We start from the raw sequence: 22,811 nt of genomic DNA, 5'->3' as shown, positions 1-22,811 counted from the left end.
AGCTCTACTTCAGTGGCTGGAGAACAAAAATATTCAATAATTCCTTATTATTGGTAATCTAATTCATTTTCTTAAATGGGAAAGCAAGAGAAGCTAACAACTACAAACCTCTAACTTGGACTTGATAGAAAAAATAGTTTACAGTTAGAGCTAAAAGGATTAGACTGTTCAAGTATCTTCACATACTTGATTTCATTACAAAAACTAATTTCTTCATTTCACACACTTCTCAAGAGAAGGAAAACTCAAAGTCAGTCCTATAATATTGACAAGCATATAAAATTGTGAAATAAAAATGTTACACTTTTTAAATAGTTTTGGCTCTCGACTATATATCTGCTCCTTGCCATCTGTAATGTAAGTGGAAAAATGTATTGAAATGTCCATATGAGTCTTTTAGCTGTCAACAGTGTTAAACTGTGCATTAAATTTGCATCCCAATTAAGGATGTTTGTAGCTTATTTTGCCAAAAACAATAAACCTTTTATGTTGAGTGCCTGAATGATATAAATGACGTGTGGGTTTTAAGTGTTCAAATAGTGAATAATTTTTTCATATGTTCAATCTATTCTGCTAAACAGACCATTTACAACCAACCTCATGCTCTGTTTACTAAACATAGAATAAACCAGACTTGTTTCATTCACTGCTAATGTATCAGCCATAGAGCGCTGGCTGCCATGCATCTGCACTAGCAATCAAATTAGTCTGGAAGTTATATTACCTTCGTTTTAGAGCACATGTTTTATAGCACATTGCACATACATCTGATAGCTTTCACTTTGCTCTTTTTTATCAAAGTTAGATGTAATGCCAAAGGCGAGTTTCAAAACACCATTAAAACCTTCACCCGCTACCACCTCCTAGTGGAATCACCCACCTAAACAACACAAGATTTCCTAACTTTTCCATAATAAGACCTCTAGTGAAAATCAGCCACCTGCAAGACACATTTCCGGTCACGTATTGACCCTCCCAACAGCTGTAAATGTATGCTGTGTCACCTATTAAAGGGGCTCTTGCACCTAAGCATAGGAGCCAATGAGCGAAGTAATGTGTTTCAGAAAGGCCCCAACATGTATAGGCAAAGAAGAAAAGACACATACCAAAAACACTGTGTGATTTGGAAGACAGTAAATGTCACACATATATGTGTTATAAATTAGAACAGTTTAAAGTTATAAATGTCATACAAAACTATGCCAGGGATTTTTTTTTTCAGTTGTACTGTGACCCTGGACATTTTGTGTGTACAAATTCTTGCTGGGTCAAGAAAAGTCATATAAGATGATTGAGAAGCTTAGAGTAGATTAAAAATAAAAAGATAAAAGGTCCATCTAGCCTTCACAGCCCATTGGCCTTGCATGATTAAAGCACAACAGTTTTTATAGCCTGTGCCACACAAGGGGAGTGAAGTGGCCAGTATCATGTCCAGCTGTCTTTGACTCCCCAGCCCGAGTGACCAGTTGCCCCCCCCACCCCCACATGCTCAGCAGTGAACCCAGAAGTACTTCCAGTCCACTTCTGGGTCCGCTGCCGAGTGCACAGAGGGGGCCCCCTGCACCTTCCCTGGTTCAGCGATTGGCTGTGGGGCAACCCCATATGACCCCCCCAGACTCAGGAGGCACCAGTCACCGAGCCAGAGGGGCATGGGGGGCTACCCCAGCATGCTCCCTGGCAGACCTGGAAGTGGACCAGAAGTGCTTTTGGTCCACTTCTGGGTCTGCTGCTGAGTGCGGTGGGGACCCCCTCCCCGCAATCCTGTGGGATGCTGCATCTGCCCCAGCATCTCAGCATTCACAAGCCTCCTGGTACCTTGAGCTATGTAGAAAAAACATTTAAAGCTGTGTCTATGTCCGAATCATCAAATCTTTCTGAATCTCTCTGAATCAATTCGGCGGGTTCCAATTTGATTCAGAGAGATTAAAAGGTCTCCTAATTCGATTTGGATTCAGAGATTTGGTCACCAAATTGGGCCGAATCAATGCCGAATCAAATCAGTGACTAAAGCTTCGCACAGCCCTAATGGTTATTACCTGTTCTCCTTAACCAGGACTCTTTAAGATGGGGTGTCCTGTGAGGTGTGGTGGCAGCAGCAGCCTGTAAAAAGCTTCAGCTATTCACCCTTTCCCTATCAGTGTATGCTATACTGAGTAGGAAGAGTATAGCTAGAATAGTGCTGCTACCTTGGTTGCTCCCGTTCTGCTTCCTTCTGTTTCCGTACAGTCAATGAGGTAAGTCATAGGGGAAGGAGGAGAGTGAAGTTACAGAAGAGTGAAAAATTGCACTCCTTCCCCCCCCCGCAAATAAACCTCAAGCAAATTATGATTAAAGTCCCTTTTGTTATGTTGTCCCCACTTTCTAACTGCACAGAGCAGACTTTTGGCATGGAAGCCATGTCTGTGGTGCCACATACTGCATGGCTGCACTCGTTTAGATGTGGCCAGAGGGTACTGACAGTTTTAGGAGGTGAGGGTTGAGTAACAAGATCCAGTAAAAGCCGTGTTACCCAGCATTTCATTAACTGGTATGCTCTATTAACTGGTATGCTGGTTGATGTGGCAAAAGCAAAACTGGAAGTCCCAATTTCAGTTTCACCAAGTCCCACTTTGGGCCATGGCCCAGGGCAAAGCAGCCTGTGCAGGGCCCCCCCTCCCTGTCCCTCAGCACACTGACACCAGGGAGTGAAAGCCTGGCACACCGGATGCAGCGGGAGAAGTGGTGGCCTGACCAGGCAAAGACGCCTCTTAGGTAACTGGCATGTATGGTTATCCGGCACCCCCCATTCCCCATGGGTGCTGGATAACAGAGCTTTTTCTGTACAACATGTGAAAAACATGATATTTGTCCTGGTGGTTCAGGGAGGATGGTTTGGATGAGTGTCATGAAGCAGTATACAGGAAACTTTTGGCAGCTGGGTGGGTAGGACAGTGCATTTTCTGTGCTCTTGTCTTCTCTTTTTCATTCCTGTACTACCTTCCTTTACTATGTATCTCTGAGTTTCTGAAATCGGAGTAATCTCAGCTGAAAACACAAAATCAGCTGCCTTCTCTATATGATGATTCAGACTAGTCTCTGTGTTCCAGACTTGCCTCTTTCTGTCCATGTTAAAATCTTGGTGTCTCTCACTAACATCTCCTCCTGGATGTCTTGCTATTATCTTAAATTCAACATAGCTAAAAGAGAGTTCTTAGTTTCCCCCACGACCACTACAACTTTCCCTGTTCCCTGTGGGCAACATCACTATCCTGCCTGTTAATGAGTTCCATAACCTAGGCATCATCTTCAATTCAAACCTCTCTATGAGGCTTCATGTCCAGGCTGTCTCTCAGTCTTGCAGATTCTTTCTGCCTAGTATCTGTAAAATATGGTCTTTCCTATCAATACACATACAGATTAAAATCTCCTACAAGCTTGTCTCTCTCCTGAAATATTTAATTTCCTTTCTTTTAGTCTTGGCAAATGCCGTCTTGGCCCGCCTAGATCTGTTGAGAATACTGCTGAAAATATTACTTTCCTAACCTATCATTTTTCATTTCTCCACTGGTTTCCCCTTTCTACCACATCAAATATAAGCTGACTGTCTTTCTTTTTAAGGCTCCTAACAGTCTGTTCATTCTCTACCTCTCCTATCTTTTTCACTATTTTGAGGTCAGATCCTACCGTTAGTAGTTTATAAGGCCACCCTCCATTGCTGAGTTGTTAAATTTTGATAACATTGTGCTTTCTCCTGTGCCACCCCTTGCACTTGAGAGATGCTCCCAGTAAACATGCCCTAAGTTAATTTACTGTTCTCCTTCAGTTCCCTCCTTAAAACTCTTCATTGTGATGATGTCTACAAGAGACTTGAAAATGATTAGGCTCATATGCTGATTTTTCTGCCAGTCGTGTTAACCAGCACTTTCTCATTTTTCCTTATTTTTCTCAATCCGTCCATCTTTCTATATCCATTTGTTATCTCTTGTTTTATGCTGAGAATCATAGACTAATATAAAAGTAGGTCTGGAAGGGATCTCAGGAGGTCATCTAGTCCAATCCCCTGCTCAAGGCAAAATCATCTCTATCCTATGCCAGTGTTTGTAACCAGTCTTCATGAACAAACCTCTTGCACAACTACCAGACACAATGCCTACAGGGGAGCAAAAGCACTGTCAGTGTCCTGTCACTGCAAGGACATAAGTAGTTTGTTAAAATACTCAAGAGATCCAAAGTAGAGGATCACGTCACCTACCACAGAGAAAGGCAAAACACGCTCCCCCACCAGTCCTTTCCAGTCTGACCATGAGGAAAAATTCCTTCCTAATCCCAAATGTGGTAATCAGTCTGACCCTGAGCAGAGAAACTTCCATGGAAAGCCAAAGAAAGCAAAATCTACAATCCCCACTCCCCGACCCCCTACACATAGACACATACACCACCACCAGCAAAAAACAAAATCCTGGCAGATGTAGCAACAAGAGGGGTGAAAATTCCTCTCCAGTATCATGTGGCAACCTACAAAGAAGCATAGGAAAAAACTGAACACCCTCCACTCTGCACCGCCCACTGGGGACAACAAGTGCATCTTCGCACATCATATACCCTAACTAGAAAGCCAGAACACCCTTTTTCTGTCATCCTATCCCCTACATAAACTTATCCATCAGCTTCCTTAATCTTATTTGCAAGCAAGCCAGTTGTAGAGTTCTGTTTCATTCTCCTACTGCTGAGCATAGTTCTCTACAATTTCCACCTCTCTGGGCTGCAGAGTTAGGGGATGGTGTTCCTGGACTTTCAACTATTGCTCTTCACAGCCCACTTCAGGCATTGCTACTCATAGAGCATGTTTACACACACATTTACTGTGGCCCAGATTTACTCTGGTGGAAGCTAAACTGGAGTAAGTGTTTTTAGGCAGGCGTCTGCACATGCAGGGATTAGGGAGCAGATTTGCACCCAGTTCCTTGCAGCCCTGCAATGGGCCCTTGCCACCACTGGGGGGAGCTGCAGGTTCCCCCTGCATTCTAGCACAGGGGCTTACAGGTCTTTGGTACAAGATCTACCTTTTTTCTACATTTGTAAAGGGGTTTTATACAATGAATTCTAGTCTGAGACTAACGCTCTTTGGAACTGCAGTAATTCAAATAACAAATGAATTACTATAATTACATTGTTAAATAAAGAAACAGATTGAATTATTAGCAAATGTGGATAAAAATGAATGTAGTTTGCATTCAGGGTCACTCCCATAGCTGAAAAACAAATCACACTGAATGGACTATCAACAGGCTGCAGATGTACACCACAGAAGCAAGTGACAATGTCACTCCAAGGACTGTGACAACAGTTTTGTTTCTGCAGTATGTTCACTCCAAAGCTTTTTGTGCATCTGCTTGCGTATTTAGGTATTTTACAAGTAATCTCATAATTTTGTAAATGAGCATCTATTGCAATGAGGCTGTATTAAATAAGCTTTCAGAACTGGTACAAATGTAACAAGATGCAGTTCTGCCAGTAAAAAGTTCAGTAGGAAGCACTGTAGGACAGTGACTCTCAACCAGATCTCAACAAGATCCTTTTAAGGGTACCAGGGTATGCCACTCAGTATTAGCACTTTTAGATGTGCATACACCTACCTACACATGATTCACAAGATAAATCCAGAGATTTTAAATAGGAGCCCATAGTGCCAAAAAATATTCTGATGTATTGCAGTCCGTCTGAGAATTTCTCTATTGTTTTTACATAATGAAAAAAAAAGTGAAAGCTAAAAGCTGGCATTTTCTAAGGGATGCTTGAATCTGACATGGGATACCTTGAGTCTAACAAAGCTAGAAGTTCATATGTTATGAAGCATTTTTCATGAGAATATTGTTGTTATTCTTTTCTTCTTCTTTCAATAGCACCTTTGTCCCTCATGAACGTGAAGGCACCATTGTGCTAGTCACATAGCAAAGATACTGAAGAGGCTACAAAAGATGTGAGGTGATAGCAAGACATAGAGGCCCTTGGCACATGTTCATTTAAAGGTGCAGTGGGATCTGATCCCCCAATCCCAGTTGAGGTAGATAGCTGTGACTTAAGAGAACTTGACCCTGGGAGATTTTCACAGGAATTGTATGAGGACTAGATGGTAATCTGAATGTAGGGAAGGATTTTGTCTGTTTTGTTTTACCATACTCTGGGCACATCTACACGAGACGCTACATCACCGTAGCATCTAAAAATAACTGTGTACTTCTGGGACTATGCAGTACTGGCAGGTACTGCGCAGTAGGGGTGTGCAAAACGGGTCGTATTCAATTTGGATTTGGATTTGGCCCGGATTGGGGACAATGATTCAATTAGTTGATTTGGATCACTGTCCCAATTCGATTCATCCGAATCTGAATCTGAAGATTCAATGCTAATTCAGAGAATCAGTGATTCAACCATAGACACAGCTTTAAATGTTTTTTCTACATACCTTGAGGTACCAGGCATGGCTCGTAAATGCTGCAGTGGTGGGGCAGATGAAGCAACCCACAGGAGCATTGGGGGGGGGGGGATGCGCTTGGAGGCGAACCCAGAAATGGACTGGAAGTACTTCCGGGCCACTTCTGGGTCCACCAGGGAACATGTGGGCCCCCCCGCCATGCCTCCCTGGCTTGGCAAATGGCCACAGGGGGACCCCGGGTGACCCCTCAGACCCAGGAGGCACCAGTTGCTGAGCTGGGGGAGCACAGAGGGGGGCCCCTGATGCAGTCCCAGAAGTGGACTGGAAGTGCTTCTGGTCCACTTCTGGATCTGCTGCCAAGCATGCTGGGGACCCCTCCCCAACCCTCCTGTGGGATGCTCCATCTGCCCCACCATCTCAGCATTAACAAGCCACATGGTACCTTGAGGTATGTAGAAAAAAACATTTAAAGCTGTGTCTATGTCCAAATCATCGAATCTTTCTGAATCTCTCTGAATCAATTCAGATGGTTCTGATTCGATTCAGAGAGTTAAAGGGTCTCCTGATTCAGTTCAGATTCAGAGATTCGACCAAAGCTTTGCACAGCCCTAGCACCACAGTGAAGCATACGCCTCCTGCCCTGTGTGTATTACCTCCAAAAAAAATGTAATGTAGCTATTTTAACACAATGCTGGGCATGCACCAATAATATTGTTCTCTTAACACACTGGGGTTAAAAGGTATGTACTAGGGCTGTGCAAAGCTTTGGTCCCTGATTCAATTTGGCAGATATTTGGCCTGATTCAGTGGCTGAATCTCCAAATCCTAATTAAATCAAGAGACCCATTAATCTCTCCAAATTGAATTGGGACCCTCCGAATCGATTGGAGAGATTCGGAAAGATTCAGCAATTTGGACATAGACACAACTTTAAATGTTTTTTCTACATACCACAAGGTACCAGGTGGCTCATGAATGCTGAGATGCTGGTGTAGATGGAGTGTCCCACAGGAGCACAGGGGGCTCCCTAGCATGCTCAGCAGCAGACCCAGAAACGGACCAGAAGAACTTCCCGTCCATTTCCAGGTCCGCCAGGGAGCATGCTGGGGGGCCCCCTGTACCTTCCCCCGGCTCAGTGACTTGTGCCTCCTGGTTCTGGGGGGGGCACCCAAAGTCTCCCTGTGGCTGATCACTGAGCCGGAGAAGGTGCAGAGGGGCCCCCCTGTGTGGTCCCCGGTGGACCTGGAAGTGGGCCGGAAGTACTCCTGGTCCACTTCCGGGTTCACCACCAAGCATGCGGGGAGGCCCCCCATAGTCCTGTGAGATGCTCCATCTGCCCCAGCATCACAGTGTTCATGAGCCGTAGAAAAGTAGAAAAAACATTTAAAGCTGTTTCTATGGCCAAATCGATGAATCTCTGAATCAGCATCGAATCTTCAGATTTAATTCGAATGAATTGAATCGGGGACAGTGATCTGAATCAACTAATCAAATCACTATCCCCGATTCAGGCCAAATCCAAACCCAAATCGAATACAGCCTGTTTCACACACCCCTAGCAGGTACCATGCAGTACACTGAGGTGGTTACTTTATATCCATGCCGGGAGGCCATGTGTGTGGAGCAAGCATGGCATGATTCACTGTGCTACTCTATCACCTGATCCTTTGATTATGTAGAAGGGGGATCAGCAACCCCCAGTACAGGTGCCAGAGCATGGCTTGCAAGGCCATTTTCCTAAGCATGCCACAGTTGACCCTGCCTCTGGGCAGCTTCTGCCCAGAGTCCGGGCAGAAAAGAACAGACACTCATTTTAGGAAAGTGGAACTCCTAGGCTTACTTATAAAAAATAAGAACATGAATGTGCTATTTTTATTATATTCTTTTATTGCCAGTAACAAGAAGAAAAAGGAGGAGTCTACCAGCATATAATTTAAGAAGAATTTTTAGGTATTCATCATGTATTTAGGAAATAAAATCTACATATTCCCACAAATGTCTCGGAACAAACTGTAGTACGATTGGTGGTCCAGGACATAAGTGAGAAGCAAGGTCTGTTTGCTGATATCTTTTATTGGACCAATTGTATAGTTGGGAGAGATGTTAGACAAACCTTTTGGCACAAAGTGTCCTTCAGATCTGGAGAAGAAGCAAGTGCAACCTGAAATAAATACCAGTGTGTTCAAAAAAAGATACAGCCAAAAAGGACCTTGTTTATCATATAGAACACAGTGAGATGCAACTTCTTATTCTTTCTCTCAGGTCAAGAAAACAAGAAGAATATGGGTGAAAATGACTATTTCTTAATGCTGCTTCTACTTTGGTTTGTTTTTGGGTAGTCTGTGGTAGTGAGGAGGTGCCATAGCAGTTGGTCAAGGTGCTGACCAGAGCTCCAGCACCATGAATTCAAGCCTTACTCCAGACTTGTAGTGACCACCAGGCTCAGTAAACACAGGCATATGTGAATGAGAAGAACCAAGCAATAAACTTCATTATGGAGCAGTAGGCAACCTCTGCAGACCGTTGGTCTCTCTTTCACTAATTAGCAGCTATAACCTGAAGGACCATCTCCCAATTCTCAACTCTTCTAAATCAGGGAGTGTCTCTAAATGATAACGTTTATTGCTATATTTTCTGTCTTAATAAATAAAAAATCAACTAACACAAAAATCAATGTTTGTGTTACAGAGGGAAAGTTACTAACATGTCACTCCAGACATCTTACAAATGGCACTCTGGACATGTTACAAATGGAATGTACTTTCCTGTTCCACCTTTTCTGCAATTCTTTTAACAAATCCCAGTGAGTCTTTCAGAAGGTTTCATTTTATTCCCAGACTGATGAAGTATCAGATCCACTTTCTGATTTGTTTTTTTGTGGGAAGCTTTTCCCCCCAAGTCTTAATAGACTTGAAGTTTTTACTGGGATCCAACTGACATGCACTTTTGGCAGCTGTACTTCTACACATAACGCAAAGTTCATTAGCTATAGACTGCTGAGACTGATTTCCTCTTTCTATGGAATAGTATTTGCATTTGTGTCCATAGGTACATTTCTTCCCATAAGGACAGGGGTGCTTCTTGTGTTCTGCAACACTTGGCTTCTTCCTGAGCAAACTGTCCAGATTTTGGCTGTGACAGCCAAGAGGACTGTCAGGAGGCATGTATGTTGAGTCTTCTTGTACTGCAAGCACAAGTTTAATGAGATTAAAGTTTTTCACAAGAGGGTGAAATCTCGGTGACACCAAAACTGGTATAATGTCCCTAGATACCTCAAAGAATGGGAATTTGTATACTCTCATTTTATATTGGATGCTAGTAATGTATTTCCCTTTCACTGGTAATGGACTGCTAGGCTTTGCCTGCTTCTGAATAGCCAGTTATTTTGATGTTTATTGAACTTGCTTTTGCTCTCAATTTTAATTTTCTGTGTTCATGCTCTGATAAGATATTAACCTGAGTTGCAGTTTTCATTTTAATTAAACTCTTGTTCCTTGCATTTACACTGGCAAAATCTAGTTCCTCTCATTGATTTTGCTTGATTCTACTTTATCTATATAAAATTTCTCTGCTATGCTGCCAACCATATGAACTTTATTGTAGAGAAGTAGGCAACCTATGCAGCCCCTTGGTTTCTCTTGCTCTTTCTCACTAACTGAAAGACCATTCCCTAATCCCAAACTCTCCTAAATTAGTGAGTTTCTCTACATTATAACTTTTATCACTACAAGATTCACAGTAAAGGCTGCTCTCAGTTAACTCATCTGTAAAATAGGTGCATAGGGTTTTGGGGTGGGTACCCAGACATGATACTTCTTGCATACTTCTCCTTTGTGTGCTGCTGCCAACAGAAGCTGATGTACTTTAATGATGCTAACCCAAAGTGCTGCTAGGGTTTGCCTGTTTTTTCTTTTTCTTTTCCTTTTTTGTGGTGTTCATGGAATGGAAAACATCAAGTGCAATGAGTGCTATTGCAAAGAGGTTCAGAGGCTTAACTAGCATGTTTTGCCCCCTGAGCAAAACCCTGCTGTGAGGGGTGGAGCAAGACCTGAGCTAAACCTGGTTGTGGGTGGGGAGTGAGAGGACAGGGGGAGTTACTGTTACTTGCTGCAACTAGTGCGGTGTGGTGTGCCTAGCCCTGGCTATTGCTGCACTTGGCTCAGCAGGGCTGCTGCTGCTGCTGCAGCACCATAGGCTCCCTGGAGAGCCTCTATTTTTGTGCTCCCTCTAAGAGGGCACCTGCAGCTGGTGCCCTTCTCACTTACCCCAACTGTGTTTCTAGAGGTTACTGTAAAGGTGTGGGGACCACCAATTCAGCTGTCCAACACAGCAAGAAATTGCTCTCAAATGAGTAAATTGGTAACATGTCTCCAGGATACACCCAAAAAAAAAACCATTTGAAGTCGACACCAGCCATGCTTTCTCAGTGGTCCCACTTTACATCATAGTGCCAACTGAATGCCACAGAAGTTAAGGACAAGTAGGTGACAATAACTGATCTTTTGATAGCAGGTGGTATAGTTTTGTTCCTGTATTTTTCTTCTCCCACCACATTTCACTATGCCACAGGCTTCTTCATGAAATCTGACAGTAACAGGAAAGGGAAAGATTTTAAGACAAAAGAAATATCATTTCCTAGTATCACCTGTGTGATATGCAGCCATTGTTCTTTTTGCTTTATTGACTGACATTTAATATTATTTAGGAATCTCTCTCTCATCCCTCTTCTTCCTGAAGACAGTTTCCCCAGACAAAAACCCTCTAGTGTTTGCTTTAAAAATGAAACTTTATTCATATTTTTAACAATTGTGTTTTTTAATAATCCAAATATAATGGTGAGGGATCCAATATAAAATCCTATAATAAAATAAAGAAGAAAAGTTAGGAGAAACTAATGTCTACTATAGTTTGTGTGATCAGGCTGGCATATTTTGAAAGGGTTAAACACTCTGCCGTACTTACAGTTTTTCTCACGAAACTGGAACAGGAATAACTAAATCAGGTTTAACTTATCTGTACTTACATTGGTCAATGCTACAGGTGGACACTTCTTTTGTCATAAAATGTCATATTTCAATAGAACTTGAGTTGATGCTGCACTCTGGTGCCCAAACTCCTTGTGGCACTTTCAGTTCCAAAGCAGGAGACCCTGAGATTTGAAGCACTGCAAAACACATAGGAATGCTCAACATTTCAAAGACAGATTTGCTAGGTGTTAGCACACATGCACTTGGGCTGAGGGTTCAGTGTTTAAAGTATAAGTATTATTTCTCTCTTTCTTCCTTGCACCTACAGGCCAACCCATACTGCTTATTGCGGTATAAACACATAGTAAACCCCTACCTCAAACCACATATGAAAGGGGTTTCAGACCATTCTAGATCCCAGAGTACCACTGTTCCATTTGTAACACTTCACCACAGATTGGCTCTAAAGGCTTTGTCAAACGTGAAGTTTTGTAGGATTCCTCTGCAAATCATAATTGCATCCAAGCTATGTGGATCTTCATGTACTACGGTACAGACAGCAATTTTCTGCTACACATTTTGGTAATAATATTATGTGATGTTTAATTACATCAAAGGCTATTTTATTCCTAGTTAAAAGAGTGTTCTCTGAGAATATCTTGTCCATTATTAAACCACAGCATTACCTTTTCTGTAAGTAATATTAAGCACCCTGTTGACTTTAAACTCTCTGTAAACGTACAACCCACTGCATTTATCCAGTGAATATCATGGAAGTTTTAACTTAAGTTCCTTGTTGAAAAGCAGTAAAGGAAAACCTACTGGCCCTTCCTATTTGGAGTCAAAATATAAGAGCTCTGAAAACAGAGATTAAAAGTAGGCTATTTCTGATTACTTATTTTCTAATATTGAGCTGAAAGTATGATGTAGTATGATCCCTTCTTCTTTTACTGATGATTTGTTATATTTAAAGTGCCTTCTTGCAAAACATTCCCTAAGGCATGCCAGGTATATAGTGCATTGTGCCAAATAAAAGGAACAGTTTTCTGTTGGTGTAGAAAACAGAGGCATAAAAATATGAATAGCCTAGGAAATTCATTATGACAGAGTTCGCTGTGACTTCCACTGTTCACAGAAATGGGATTAGACTTTGTTAAAGAATGTTTGACTCCCGAATAAATTTTGAGTGCTTTGATGTCACATAGAATGCCAAGACAAAAAGGATTTCTAAAGGGATCAAATAAAATACAACTGGATTGTCAAGATTCAAACAGAAAGAGCAAAATGTTTTTAAGATCAGGTTTATAACCTGTTTCTAGCTTTTACCATGAAATAGGGTTCAGAAACAATGTGTTGTAAATTCTTCAGCCAATTAGCTCAGTGAGTTACTACTGTTTATAATGCACAGAATGTGGAAGGCTGTTTTGCAGTTGCACCAAGTTGGATTGTTAATAACAGGAAGCTAGCACTTCTTAGTACAGTGGATCAGCTACATGTGAAAATAAATGTAAAAAACCTGGAGGGGAATGGCTGCAGACTGAGATTAGCCTTTATTTAATTTAACATTTGGGGGTCTAGCACACAAATGAGCATTTTAGTAGGCTTCATGGTGGAAGTTGCTGTCATTTGTAAAATATTCTGGCCAATTAGCTAATAGTGTGCTTGGATTTCTCCTGTTTTGATACAGTAATACTAAGTACATTGTGAAGCCCAATTATACAAATCATCCCCATATGCCATACCAGTCTTTCTTTATGAACTGTGTTTATAAATCCTGTGTGAGGAAATGTGTACTTCAGCAATTTAGACCATGTGTAAAAACATAGCCAATAGGATTGTCAAGAAAACAAGTTCCAGCATAGGAAATCTTAATGTGTCCGCTACAATAATGTGAGTGTGTCATGTTGTGTGAGTTTTCTGATTAAATGCATATTACTTTATAGTGTTTAACCTATTTAGGTGCTTCCGTTTCCCTGTTCATTCTTCTTTTTTTCTTTTTAGGATCCCACTTTGGAGTTTTTGAGAAAATTTGGAATTGGGCTAGTTTCAGGAACAATTGCCTCAATTATTAATATCCCTTTTGATGTTGCAAAAAGTAGGATTCAAGGGCCACAACCCATTCCTGGAGAGACCAAGTACAGAACCTGTTTTAAAACTATGGCAACGGTCTATAAAGAAGAAGGGTAAAACATTCTTATTCTAAATCATAGTCAGGCCTTTGTTTTAGTTCATATAGGTCCATAAAATCATGTTGTTATATGTCAGATCTGTTGAGGGCCATAAAGCCACCCTGAACTCATGTAGCATGAACATGAAATGTAATATTTCAAAGTGCATTTTAAAATGACCAAAAAACCTCTTTCTACTTAATCTGACCTTTTTAATATCTGGAAGTTTATGATGATGTGTTGTTAAAATGTATATTTTACAAACAAATGCCCAATATATATCCGAAATACAACATTTATGCTTGGTAACATTAAAATTAACCCTTCAGTCTGCAGATACAAAATGTGAGTAGAAAAATAGCATATTTCTCAGTTAAACTCTCTACTTGTAACTTATGTAGGTTTCTATGCATTGAGAATGATTGTTGAAATGAGCGAATTGGACACAGAACTTTATGGCAATAACTTTTCTCCATCTTTTAAATATTTCTAGAGGATCAAGTTGTAGCTTTGATACTCAATTATAGCAGTCATTTTGTTCATGTAATGCAGCTGTTGTTAGCAAACTTGTCTTGAAAGTAAAACCATCTCACTGATTAAAGTCCTGTTTCTGATTGGATGGGATCAGACCATAGCTTTTGCAACTCATTGTTAGCTTCTCCTCATGTGATTTGCTTCCATAAAATGTTAATATGCAGATACAGGCAATTATTTGAAATTATACATATTCCAGTAAGTGCTAAGCCAGCATCTTACACAGCAGATGCTAACATTCTATACACTCTTTAAAGCAGAAATGTTGTTTCAAATCTTTTATATTATTTTTATTTCTAATACAGATTTCTGGCTTTGTACAAAGGGTTGGTTCCCAAGATCATGAGGCTTGGCCCAGGTAATGTTTCGTCCATGAGTCCTGTGTTTTTATTTAATCATAAACCCTAATTACCTATAAAACAAATGAAATTCTGTTAAAAAGCCACAAAATCTCTCCCTTAATCTTTGAATTATTAATTTATTTTACTGAATATTTTAAATGTATTAAGATACATATGCCTACAGAAGAATATGCAAGCATGTACAACCTTGGGAATTGCTGGGGGATGTAATGATCTAATTTGTGAACAAACTGGGTAGGGAATGTATGCAAATAGATGTTCCAGAAAAACTTCCAGGCACCATTTAAACATTTTTGAAAGCTGTGCTTCATGTAATATTTAGAGCCCAATACACTAAAACTATTGTAGCAGGACACTGTTGGTGCCTGCCACTTTAAGGGCTGAGCCAAGCAGCCAGCAGGTGCTTGATTTCAGTAGCCATTTTAGATCTCTGGCTGCCCTGTCTATATAAACAGAGCAGTTTGCTGCTGTCAGGCCAGGCAGAAACATTCCCTGGCAGCAAGGTTGTATGCAACATCCTGGAGGTAAGGGCAGGAGCTTAAGGGGATGGTTTGGAGGCTCCTAGTCCTGGGCATGACCTAAAACTGCACCCTGCTGGGAGTGGGTGGCCTGGTGGGGCTCTCAGTGGCGCACGAGTCCCCAGGAAGTACCAGGCCAGTTACCACCCTGGTGAAAGGTGGGTTGGGGTGCCTTAATAACCCCAGCCCCCACAACTGGGTGGGTTACACCATAGTAGGGCCAAGAAGGCAGACCCAGGATAGAGAGTGGGCTAGAGGCTCAGAGGCCTGACTTGAAACACCCTTGACTGGGAAATGCTGGGGCCAGGACCAGAAGGGTCAAAAGGGCCAGGGGCCCACCACACCCACCACAAGGGATGCCCGGAGCTGAGGACCTGGGGTTTCCAACTGGGCTTGGAGGTGAGGCCAAGGCCTGTGTGGCCAAAGGTCCTGGGGCAACCACGCCTGAGAGGGGGAGGAGCTCAGGGAGCTAGGCAGCCCAGAATGAGGGCAGAGTAGGCTGCCTGATCGGAGGGATCTGGTTGGGGTTTGGACTGAAGGATTCTGGGGCCCAGTGTGGTGCCGATGACAGTGTTAACTGTGGGTGCCATCTGCGAGGCTTGGGCAGTGGTGTAGGGGAGGAACAGAGCCACAGATAGCGCCCCTTGGCATCGGGGCAAGAATAGAAAGCCTCCCACCTAATTACCAACATAATTATGTATCATCAAGGTGAGGAGGCAGGCGGTTGGCCCAGAAACAGGTGGGCAGGCCAATGGTATACTAGCTCCGAGACAGACCCTGTTACAATTCTAAAATGGCCACCACAAGCAAGCACCAACTGGCTGCTTGGCTCAGCCCTTAAAGTGGCAGGCACCAACAGTGCCCTGCCACACACCTCCCCACACTTAAGAAACTCACATCACCCCCCAGGAACCTGGGCTTCCAGCCCTCTATTAATACACCAGCAACTGGCCCCTTTCTGGGCAATTGGCTCTTGTGCTTACACAGCCGGGGCTGGCCCTTGCACTGGCCTTCAGGTTTATTCACAGTTCGGCCCTTCTCAGTGCACCCCTGGGACTGCCCTTCTACTGTCCCTACTAGACTCCATAACTCTGGGCTCCATGCCCTATTCTCTATCAAGGTCTCAAACCCTACCACTACAGGGGGGAAGGTACTACTGTGCTCAGCTGTCAGGCTGATGTTTCCTAGCCAATCCACCAATGTAACAGGGGAGCATTCTCAGGGCCGGTCTACCATTGGTCTGCCCACCTGTTTCTAGGCCTACCTCCTCACCTGCCACACCTTGATGATACATAATTATGTTGCTAATTAGGTGGGAGGCTGCCCATTTTTGCCCCAATGCCAGGGGTCATTATCTGCGGCTCTGTACCTCCCCTACACTGCAGCCTAAGCCTCCCAGATGGCATCCACAGTCCTCAACATCACCAGCCCCACAGTGGGCCCCAAGAATCCTCCAATCTGGACCCCAACCAGATCCCTCCAATCAGGCAGCCTACTCCACCCTCATTCTGGGCTGCCTAGCTCCCTGAACTCTTCCCCCTCTCAGGCGTGGTTCCCCGTGGTCCCCCAGGACATATGGGCCCTGGCCTCACCTCCAAAACCACTCAGAAATCCCAGACCCTTAACTCTAGGTGTCCCTCGTGGTAGTCAACTGGCCCTTTTGACCCTTCTGGTCCTGGCCCCAGCACTGACCAGTCGAGGGTGTTTTGAGTCAGGCCTCTGAGCCTCTAGCTCATTCTCTAACCTGAGTTTGCTCTCTTGGCCCTACTATGGTATAACCTACCCAGTTGTGGGAGCTGGGATTATTAAGGTGCCCCAACCCACCTTTTACCGGGATGGTAACTAGCCTGGTATTTCCTGGGGACTCCTGCACCACTGAGAGCCCCACCAGGCCACCCTCTCCCGGCAGGGTGCAGTTTCAGGTCATGCCAAGGACCAGGAGCCTCCAAACCATCCCCTTAAGCTCGTGCCCTTACCTCCAGGATGTTGCATACAACCTTGCAGCTCAGTTTATATATGTGGCCAGAGATCTAAAATGGACATCACAATCAAGCACCTGGTGGCTGCTTGGCTCAGCCCTTAAAGTGGCAGGCAACAACAGTGCCCTGCCACAGCCATTTTATGCCTCTCTGGCATGAATGGTGCCCTAAGTGAGTATAAATAGCCCCCTAAGGACACCCTTTGTACAAGGACTTCTCTCTGGCTGAAATAGGTCTGGCATTTTCTCAGGGGTAACTTGAGTCTGAGGGGTACCTTGAGTAACAAGTCATACTTTGAGTCTCAACAGGTTGAGTACCCCTGTTCTAGAATAGTGACTTAACCTTTGCCCTTCTACCCTTCTCACTATGGTCTCTGTCCCAAGTGGAGGAATTGGGCAACTGGAGCTAAATCATTTTTGATTTCCAGTCTTTTTTCCAACCTGGTTTTGATTAGTCCTGGGCTGTGTTACTAGAGCTTTTTATCTGTATAGGGGGCACGCCTACATGAGACCCTGAGTGCACAATGGCTGCCAAATACCGAGCAGTAGTGCATGACAGTACAGCCGGTGTTACTACACTACTACACATTTTTAGGCTAGTGCATAATAGCATCACCTAAAAGACATTTGCCAGCACTGTTGTGTGGTAACTCCAGTTACTGCGCACTTATTTAGTACTTGCTTATACAAGGACTACATAAATACGTAGTAACGACTGCACAGTCATGTCTCGTATAGACGCATCCAGAGGATGCAGAACAAATTGGAACTAAATCTTATGTCTGTGAAATGGTATTTCCAGGTGGAGTAGGTGGCTCAATAGGCAAGAGCACAATGGTTTAAAAGATAATAAGGACTCTGTTTCTTAATAGCAACTGTTTGCTTACATATGATATTTTGCATTATAAAATACCATGTGAATTTTTCCTGTCAATCTTTATGAAACTATTTACTCCTACTAAGACCTGAACTCTACCTAGTTTTCGTTCAGTTTCAAGAGCAGGGACACAAGGAAAACAGGCAGAACTCAAGAGCACAGAGCTTTCTTCCTTCAATATAACTAGTTTATGGGAGGCAGAAAGAAGGCATATTCCTGTTTCTCTGTACCAGCCAACTCAATTGATTTTGTAATAACAGAACCAATCCTACTGAGTACTCTGGACCCAGAACCAACAAAGCAGCTGGGCATATTCTTAACAACTTAATAGTCTCATAAATTTTATTTTCAGTATGAAACGAAAGGTAATTCCTTCTGCCTATAGCACAAATGTTTTCAGGAAGGGGGGTATACAAGCAAATCAAATTGAAGAACTATTTGAAATCAGACCTTGTTTGAGTTCAGGCTGTTTCTGCCAGACTGTGCATCTGTGAATTGTTGTGAGAAGTCTTATGCAAACTTTTTGTTTGCTCTGTCTGGCTACCTGTGAAACTTCATCAGGTAGCTGCTGTTAGTGCACTAGTGTTGCTGTTGCAGCCATGATGGTCTAGGAATCTGAACAAAACAAGATTGAGGAGCAGATGTAATATATTTTATTGTTTAGTAGAGGGAGATAGTTGTCAGTATACACCATATGTAAGCAGGGTTTCTTCAGATAAGATTCACTAGCCATTTCTTATGGTTGTTCAAGGACCCTGGCAATCCAGTGTAAGCAAAAAGGTTGCCCCAGTTCAACAGCAGTTACTGTATCTAGCTTTTCCAGAGAGGGACTGCATAGTTGTACCATCTAATCCAACAGACAAAATCTGTGAAGAAGAAAATCACATGTACCCTTGCACTTTCACTGACACATAGATTAGAGCATGTCACCTTAGTTCATATTAGGCAGAATTTGGCTGTTACCTTCTGAAATTATCTAAATGTAGCAGCCTCTTAATATGATAGCCAGTTTTGTGTATTTGTTTGAAAATCAACCTTTGTTAAAAGCTTGCAAGGTAGATGTTCTTGGTGTTTGAAATAATGTCATATACAACAGAACTGATTGTGTAGATTTAGGAATAGGTTTAAGTAATAGACATGGCCCCTTTTTGGGAGGGCATACTCATGGGGGGTCTAGGACTTGGAAACAGGGGCGTGGAGGCAGGGATCCACATTGACCTCTGCTGATGTGGGAAGAGTGGCCTACTAAAGGGGATCTGAGCTTCTTGCCCCAGTCCAAGCAGAGTCCTGAGCTCAGCCACCCTGGGGCTCCCTACAGGAGTGGGGGCAATAGATGGGGGAGCAAGTAGCATCCCCTTTCCTGCCTCATGGTGCGAGGTTGAGGAGGCCCTGTATTTCCTTGCCACTCCCCTTCTCCTTCACCTAGATCCTACAGGCTCTGTACCATGGGAAGTGTGCTGATGGGGAGTGGGGATATTATGCTGACAGCTAGAGAGGCGCAGCAGTGTTTATTGTTACCTGTCACAGTGTGGACTCCCTGCACTTTAGGTACTGCTACTCTGGCACTGGTGCAGGCATGAGCTCTGGCTACTACAGCTAAGGAATGGACAGTACTGTATTGGGGAGGTAAGTAGGGTGTGAACCCCATGTGCTGATTTGGAAGGGGTCCTAGACCATCTGACCTTGGGGAGACCACACCATGGGAGCTGCTACAACCACTCCCTAGCTGCAGCAGCCAGAGCTCATGCCCCTATCAAATACTGCCATTGTCCGGCTGTTGACATAATATCCCCCTGATCTTTACCCCACTCTGCCCAGGGTGAGCTATGCCTCTACCTGTCCCTGATCCCCCATCACCATCACCACAGGTCTAGTCAGCACAGAGTTGGAGAGAGCCCAAGGGAGCCATAAGAGCTTCCTCACAGCCCCTGTCCCTTTGATGAGGACCCAGGTCCTTCCTCCCTACACCAGTGGCAGCAATTGAAGAGGAGGTGTGATTGCATCAAAGCAGCTCCTTTGGATCCGTGCCCCCCCCTGCCCCCCCCCCCCCCCATGGACATACTTGTTCCCTCAGTTCTCTTATTGCTGAGTCTTAATTACACTTCAGGTTCTACCAGAGGGGTGGTGTGTTTATTGACTTTTGTTACACAACCTCCAAGAAATTTGGCAGGAAAATGTTAGAACGAAGTACCAGAACACATAAGAGAAATGCACTTAAAGCTGAAAGGAATCTTGGTGCAATATACAAGCTTTTCATGTGAACTTTTTTTGTTCTAAACTATTAAATAGTGTATGGTTTAAGAATTGGTGGTTTGATAGAATCCAGGGAATTCTACTGACCCAGTTTCACTATATTCCAATTTACGATTTCACTACACCTGAAATGACTTTATACTTGTTTTATAAAATAATGATAGTATTAAATTTTAAACACAATTAAACAATGCCCTTTTTTTTAGGTGGTGCTGTGATGCTCTTGGTTTATGAGTATGCTTATGCATGGCTTCAAGAAAACTGGTAATTGGAAGTAGTATGTGTAAAATCATGTACTCATTGACATAATGGACATGCTGAAAATATGTTATGGTCATGTTAGGGTTAAAGGATCTAAGTAATTAAAGCAAAATATAATTGAGACTTTCATGCTACAAGGTGCTCAGTTCCCTCTGGAGAGGATTCATCACTTCAGAACTAGACCTTCAGGCCCTGATCCAACAATGCATTTAAGCACATGCTCAGTTTTGAATGCATGAGTAATACAGCTGTTATGCTTAAGTGCTTTGCTGAATCATGGCCTCACTGTTCAGGAAATAGATCAGGGAAACGTAGAAATAAGTTAGTATCTCACGAACAAACTAAATGTTATGGGCACTTGATTGTGTCATATTGTAAATGCACTGATTTTTTTAACTTGTGATCACTTCAATTGACTTTCAAAGGAATGAAGTGGAAAAATGCATTAATCACATGGAGTCAGAGCCTAAACTGGCATAAATTGGTATAGCTCCATAGACTTATAATTGAGGACCTGGCTTAGCTAACAAAAAACCTGGATCCAATCATACAATTTTAATGCAAGCCGAACATGTTGTGAAGTGTCTGCAAGTTATATTCAAAAGAGAACATCAGGATCATTCTTCTGCTTCAAATAACATCCTACTGTCAAACTCCCTACATATTTTAAGTTATACATATAACATTATCCAGGTCAAAGAAAAATTCTAAATATAATTTAATTGAGCTGAATTTCCATCCTTGCATAAAAGTTCAGAACAGTCACTGAAGGAAACACTCAATAAGCAAGAAAGTTTAATTCATTTGGGTCATAAAGAACCTGACTGTGAAGCACTTACCCAGTTAGTGAGGAGTTAATCACATAGATAAATCCACTGAACTCTGCCTCAGAAGGAATACAGGTTTCCCTCGGTTTATGCTGCACGTGTTCCTGGAAAAAGGCACATAACTGGAATTTGCATAAAGGGAACCCACTTTACAATGTAACAAATAGGGATACATACGTTCCAAGACCTTAACTATACTGACCCCCAGACCCATTTCTACCACTTTTACAAGACAATTGTGGTACTCACCAACAGCAGACAGTGCACACAAGCACAGGGCACTATCATAATGGGGATGCCAACTACAGAAACACGTGTCTCGGATAACAAGCAAGGAGCACAGATCCACACAGGAGACTATATTTTGGTGCATGTCATTCCCACAATGCACTATACAACGCAGCTGACTGTGGACTTCCACCACACCAGTCACATAAGAGTGAATTTACCTTGCATATAATGAATTTTTGGTATAAAAAGGGTCATCACATAAGAGCAAATTTGAACATACAGAACCTGCATAAAGCAAGGAAAACCTGTATTTGAAAACTGTGAGGTTTTCACAGTTTTTGAACCTGTATTTGAAAACTGCCATGTTGGTCTGAGGATATAGGAAGACAAGGTTCTTTGGGTAAGAGCATTTCCAGAGGTGAAGCCCTGTCTTGTCAAAGTAAATGATGGAATTTTCATGGATTTTAACAGGACCAAGGTCTCACCTTAACACTTTTTCCTCCCCCCACCCCCAATCTTTTTTTTTAACCTTCAGTTATAAAAAAAATAAATAAATTTAAAAAATTGGAACAAGAAGGGGAAAAAAGAATATTTTATACCAGTGTTTCACAGCTTTTTTTAGGTTGGCAATCCTTTATTCAAAGCAAAAAAATTAATGCCTTCCTATTACATTTACTATAAATGTAAGCGTAAAAAATGTGTTAAGCATAACAATAATCACCCTGCATAATATGTGTGTGTGCGCGCACATGCGTGCATGTTTCAAGTTCTCGGAGGATCCTTGCCATTGAAAGGGAAGGGTATGTTGAGAGTGGGAGAAAGATGTTTTTACCCTACATAATATAATAAAACTTTCAAACCTCATGACCACCCTGATTGGCTTTTGTGACCACCCTGGGTGGAAGAATACTGTTCTATACTGATGTCATATGTGCAGACTTAATTAGATAACCGTAAGCCTTTCTGAAACATTTATTTCTATAAATACTGAGCACTGTTACATTTGTTTGTTTTCCCAGATATTCTTTATAAACATAGACCATATTTCATATCTATTTTCCTACTTGTTATTGTTCTATTATCTGTTTTACATCATTTGAAATATGATACTCTGAATTTCCATCATGCTTACTAAAGACAAAGTTTAGTTTCACATGCTATATCACCAATCTGTTGTTGTTAACATGTTGTCTTTTTCAGTACTAGAAAATATGTATTTCTTCTACAAATAAATAATTCCAGCTACCTAAACTTTTTTTTTGACAAGTATACATGTATTTTGAAAGTGTGGGAAATACTTATGGTATCACTATAGACTGTACTGGCACTGGATAAATTTACTTGTCCTTCCTCATAGATAATGACTGAACTTTCTCTTCAATAAATTCTAGAACAATATCTTTCTACATTATAATTTTTG

At 42.3% G+C, this 22,811-nt stretch overlaps 1 protein-coding gene across 3 annotated transcripts in view; it reads left to right on the top strand.

Moving 5' to 3' along the window:
- Positions 1 to 22,789, top strand: part of SLC25A21 (solute carrier family 25 member 21) — a 445,093-nt gene extending 422,304 nt beyond the window's left edge. For all 3 annotated transcript variants that reach the window (XM_019488793.2, XM_019488791.2, XM_059723062.1), the window contains 3 exons: positions 13,384 to 13,565; positions 14,390 to 14,442; positions 20,279 to 22,789. In XM_019488793.2, the coding sequence (XP_019344338.1) occupies positions 13,384 to 13,565; positions 14,390 to 14,442; positions 20,279 to 20,340 (297 nt within the window). In that variant the 3' untranslated portion in view covers positions 20,341 to 22,789. The remainder of the gene's footprint in view (positions 1 to 13,383; positions 13,566 to 14,389; positions 14,443 to 20,278) is intronic.
- The last annotated feature ends 22 nt before the right edge of the window (positions 22,790 to 22,811 follow it).

The sequence above is a fragment of the Alligator mississippiensis genome, chromosome 2 (genome assembly GCF_030867095.1).
Source record: "Alligator mississippiensis isolate rAllMis1 chromosome 2, rAllMis1, whole genome shotgun sequence".
Lineage (NCBI taxonomy): Eukaryota > Metazoa > Chordata > Crocodylia > Alligatoridae > Alligator > Alligator mississippiensis.
Note: the sequence above shows the minus strand (reverse complement) of the source record. Positions and strands in the feature narration are given on the sequence as shown.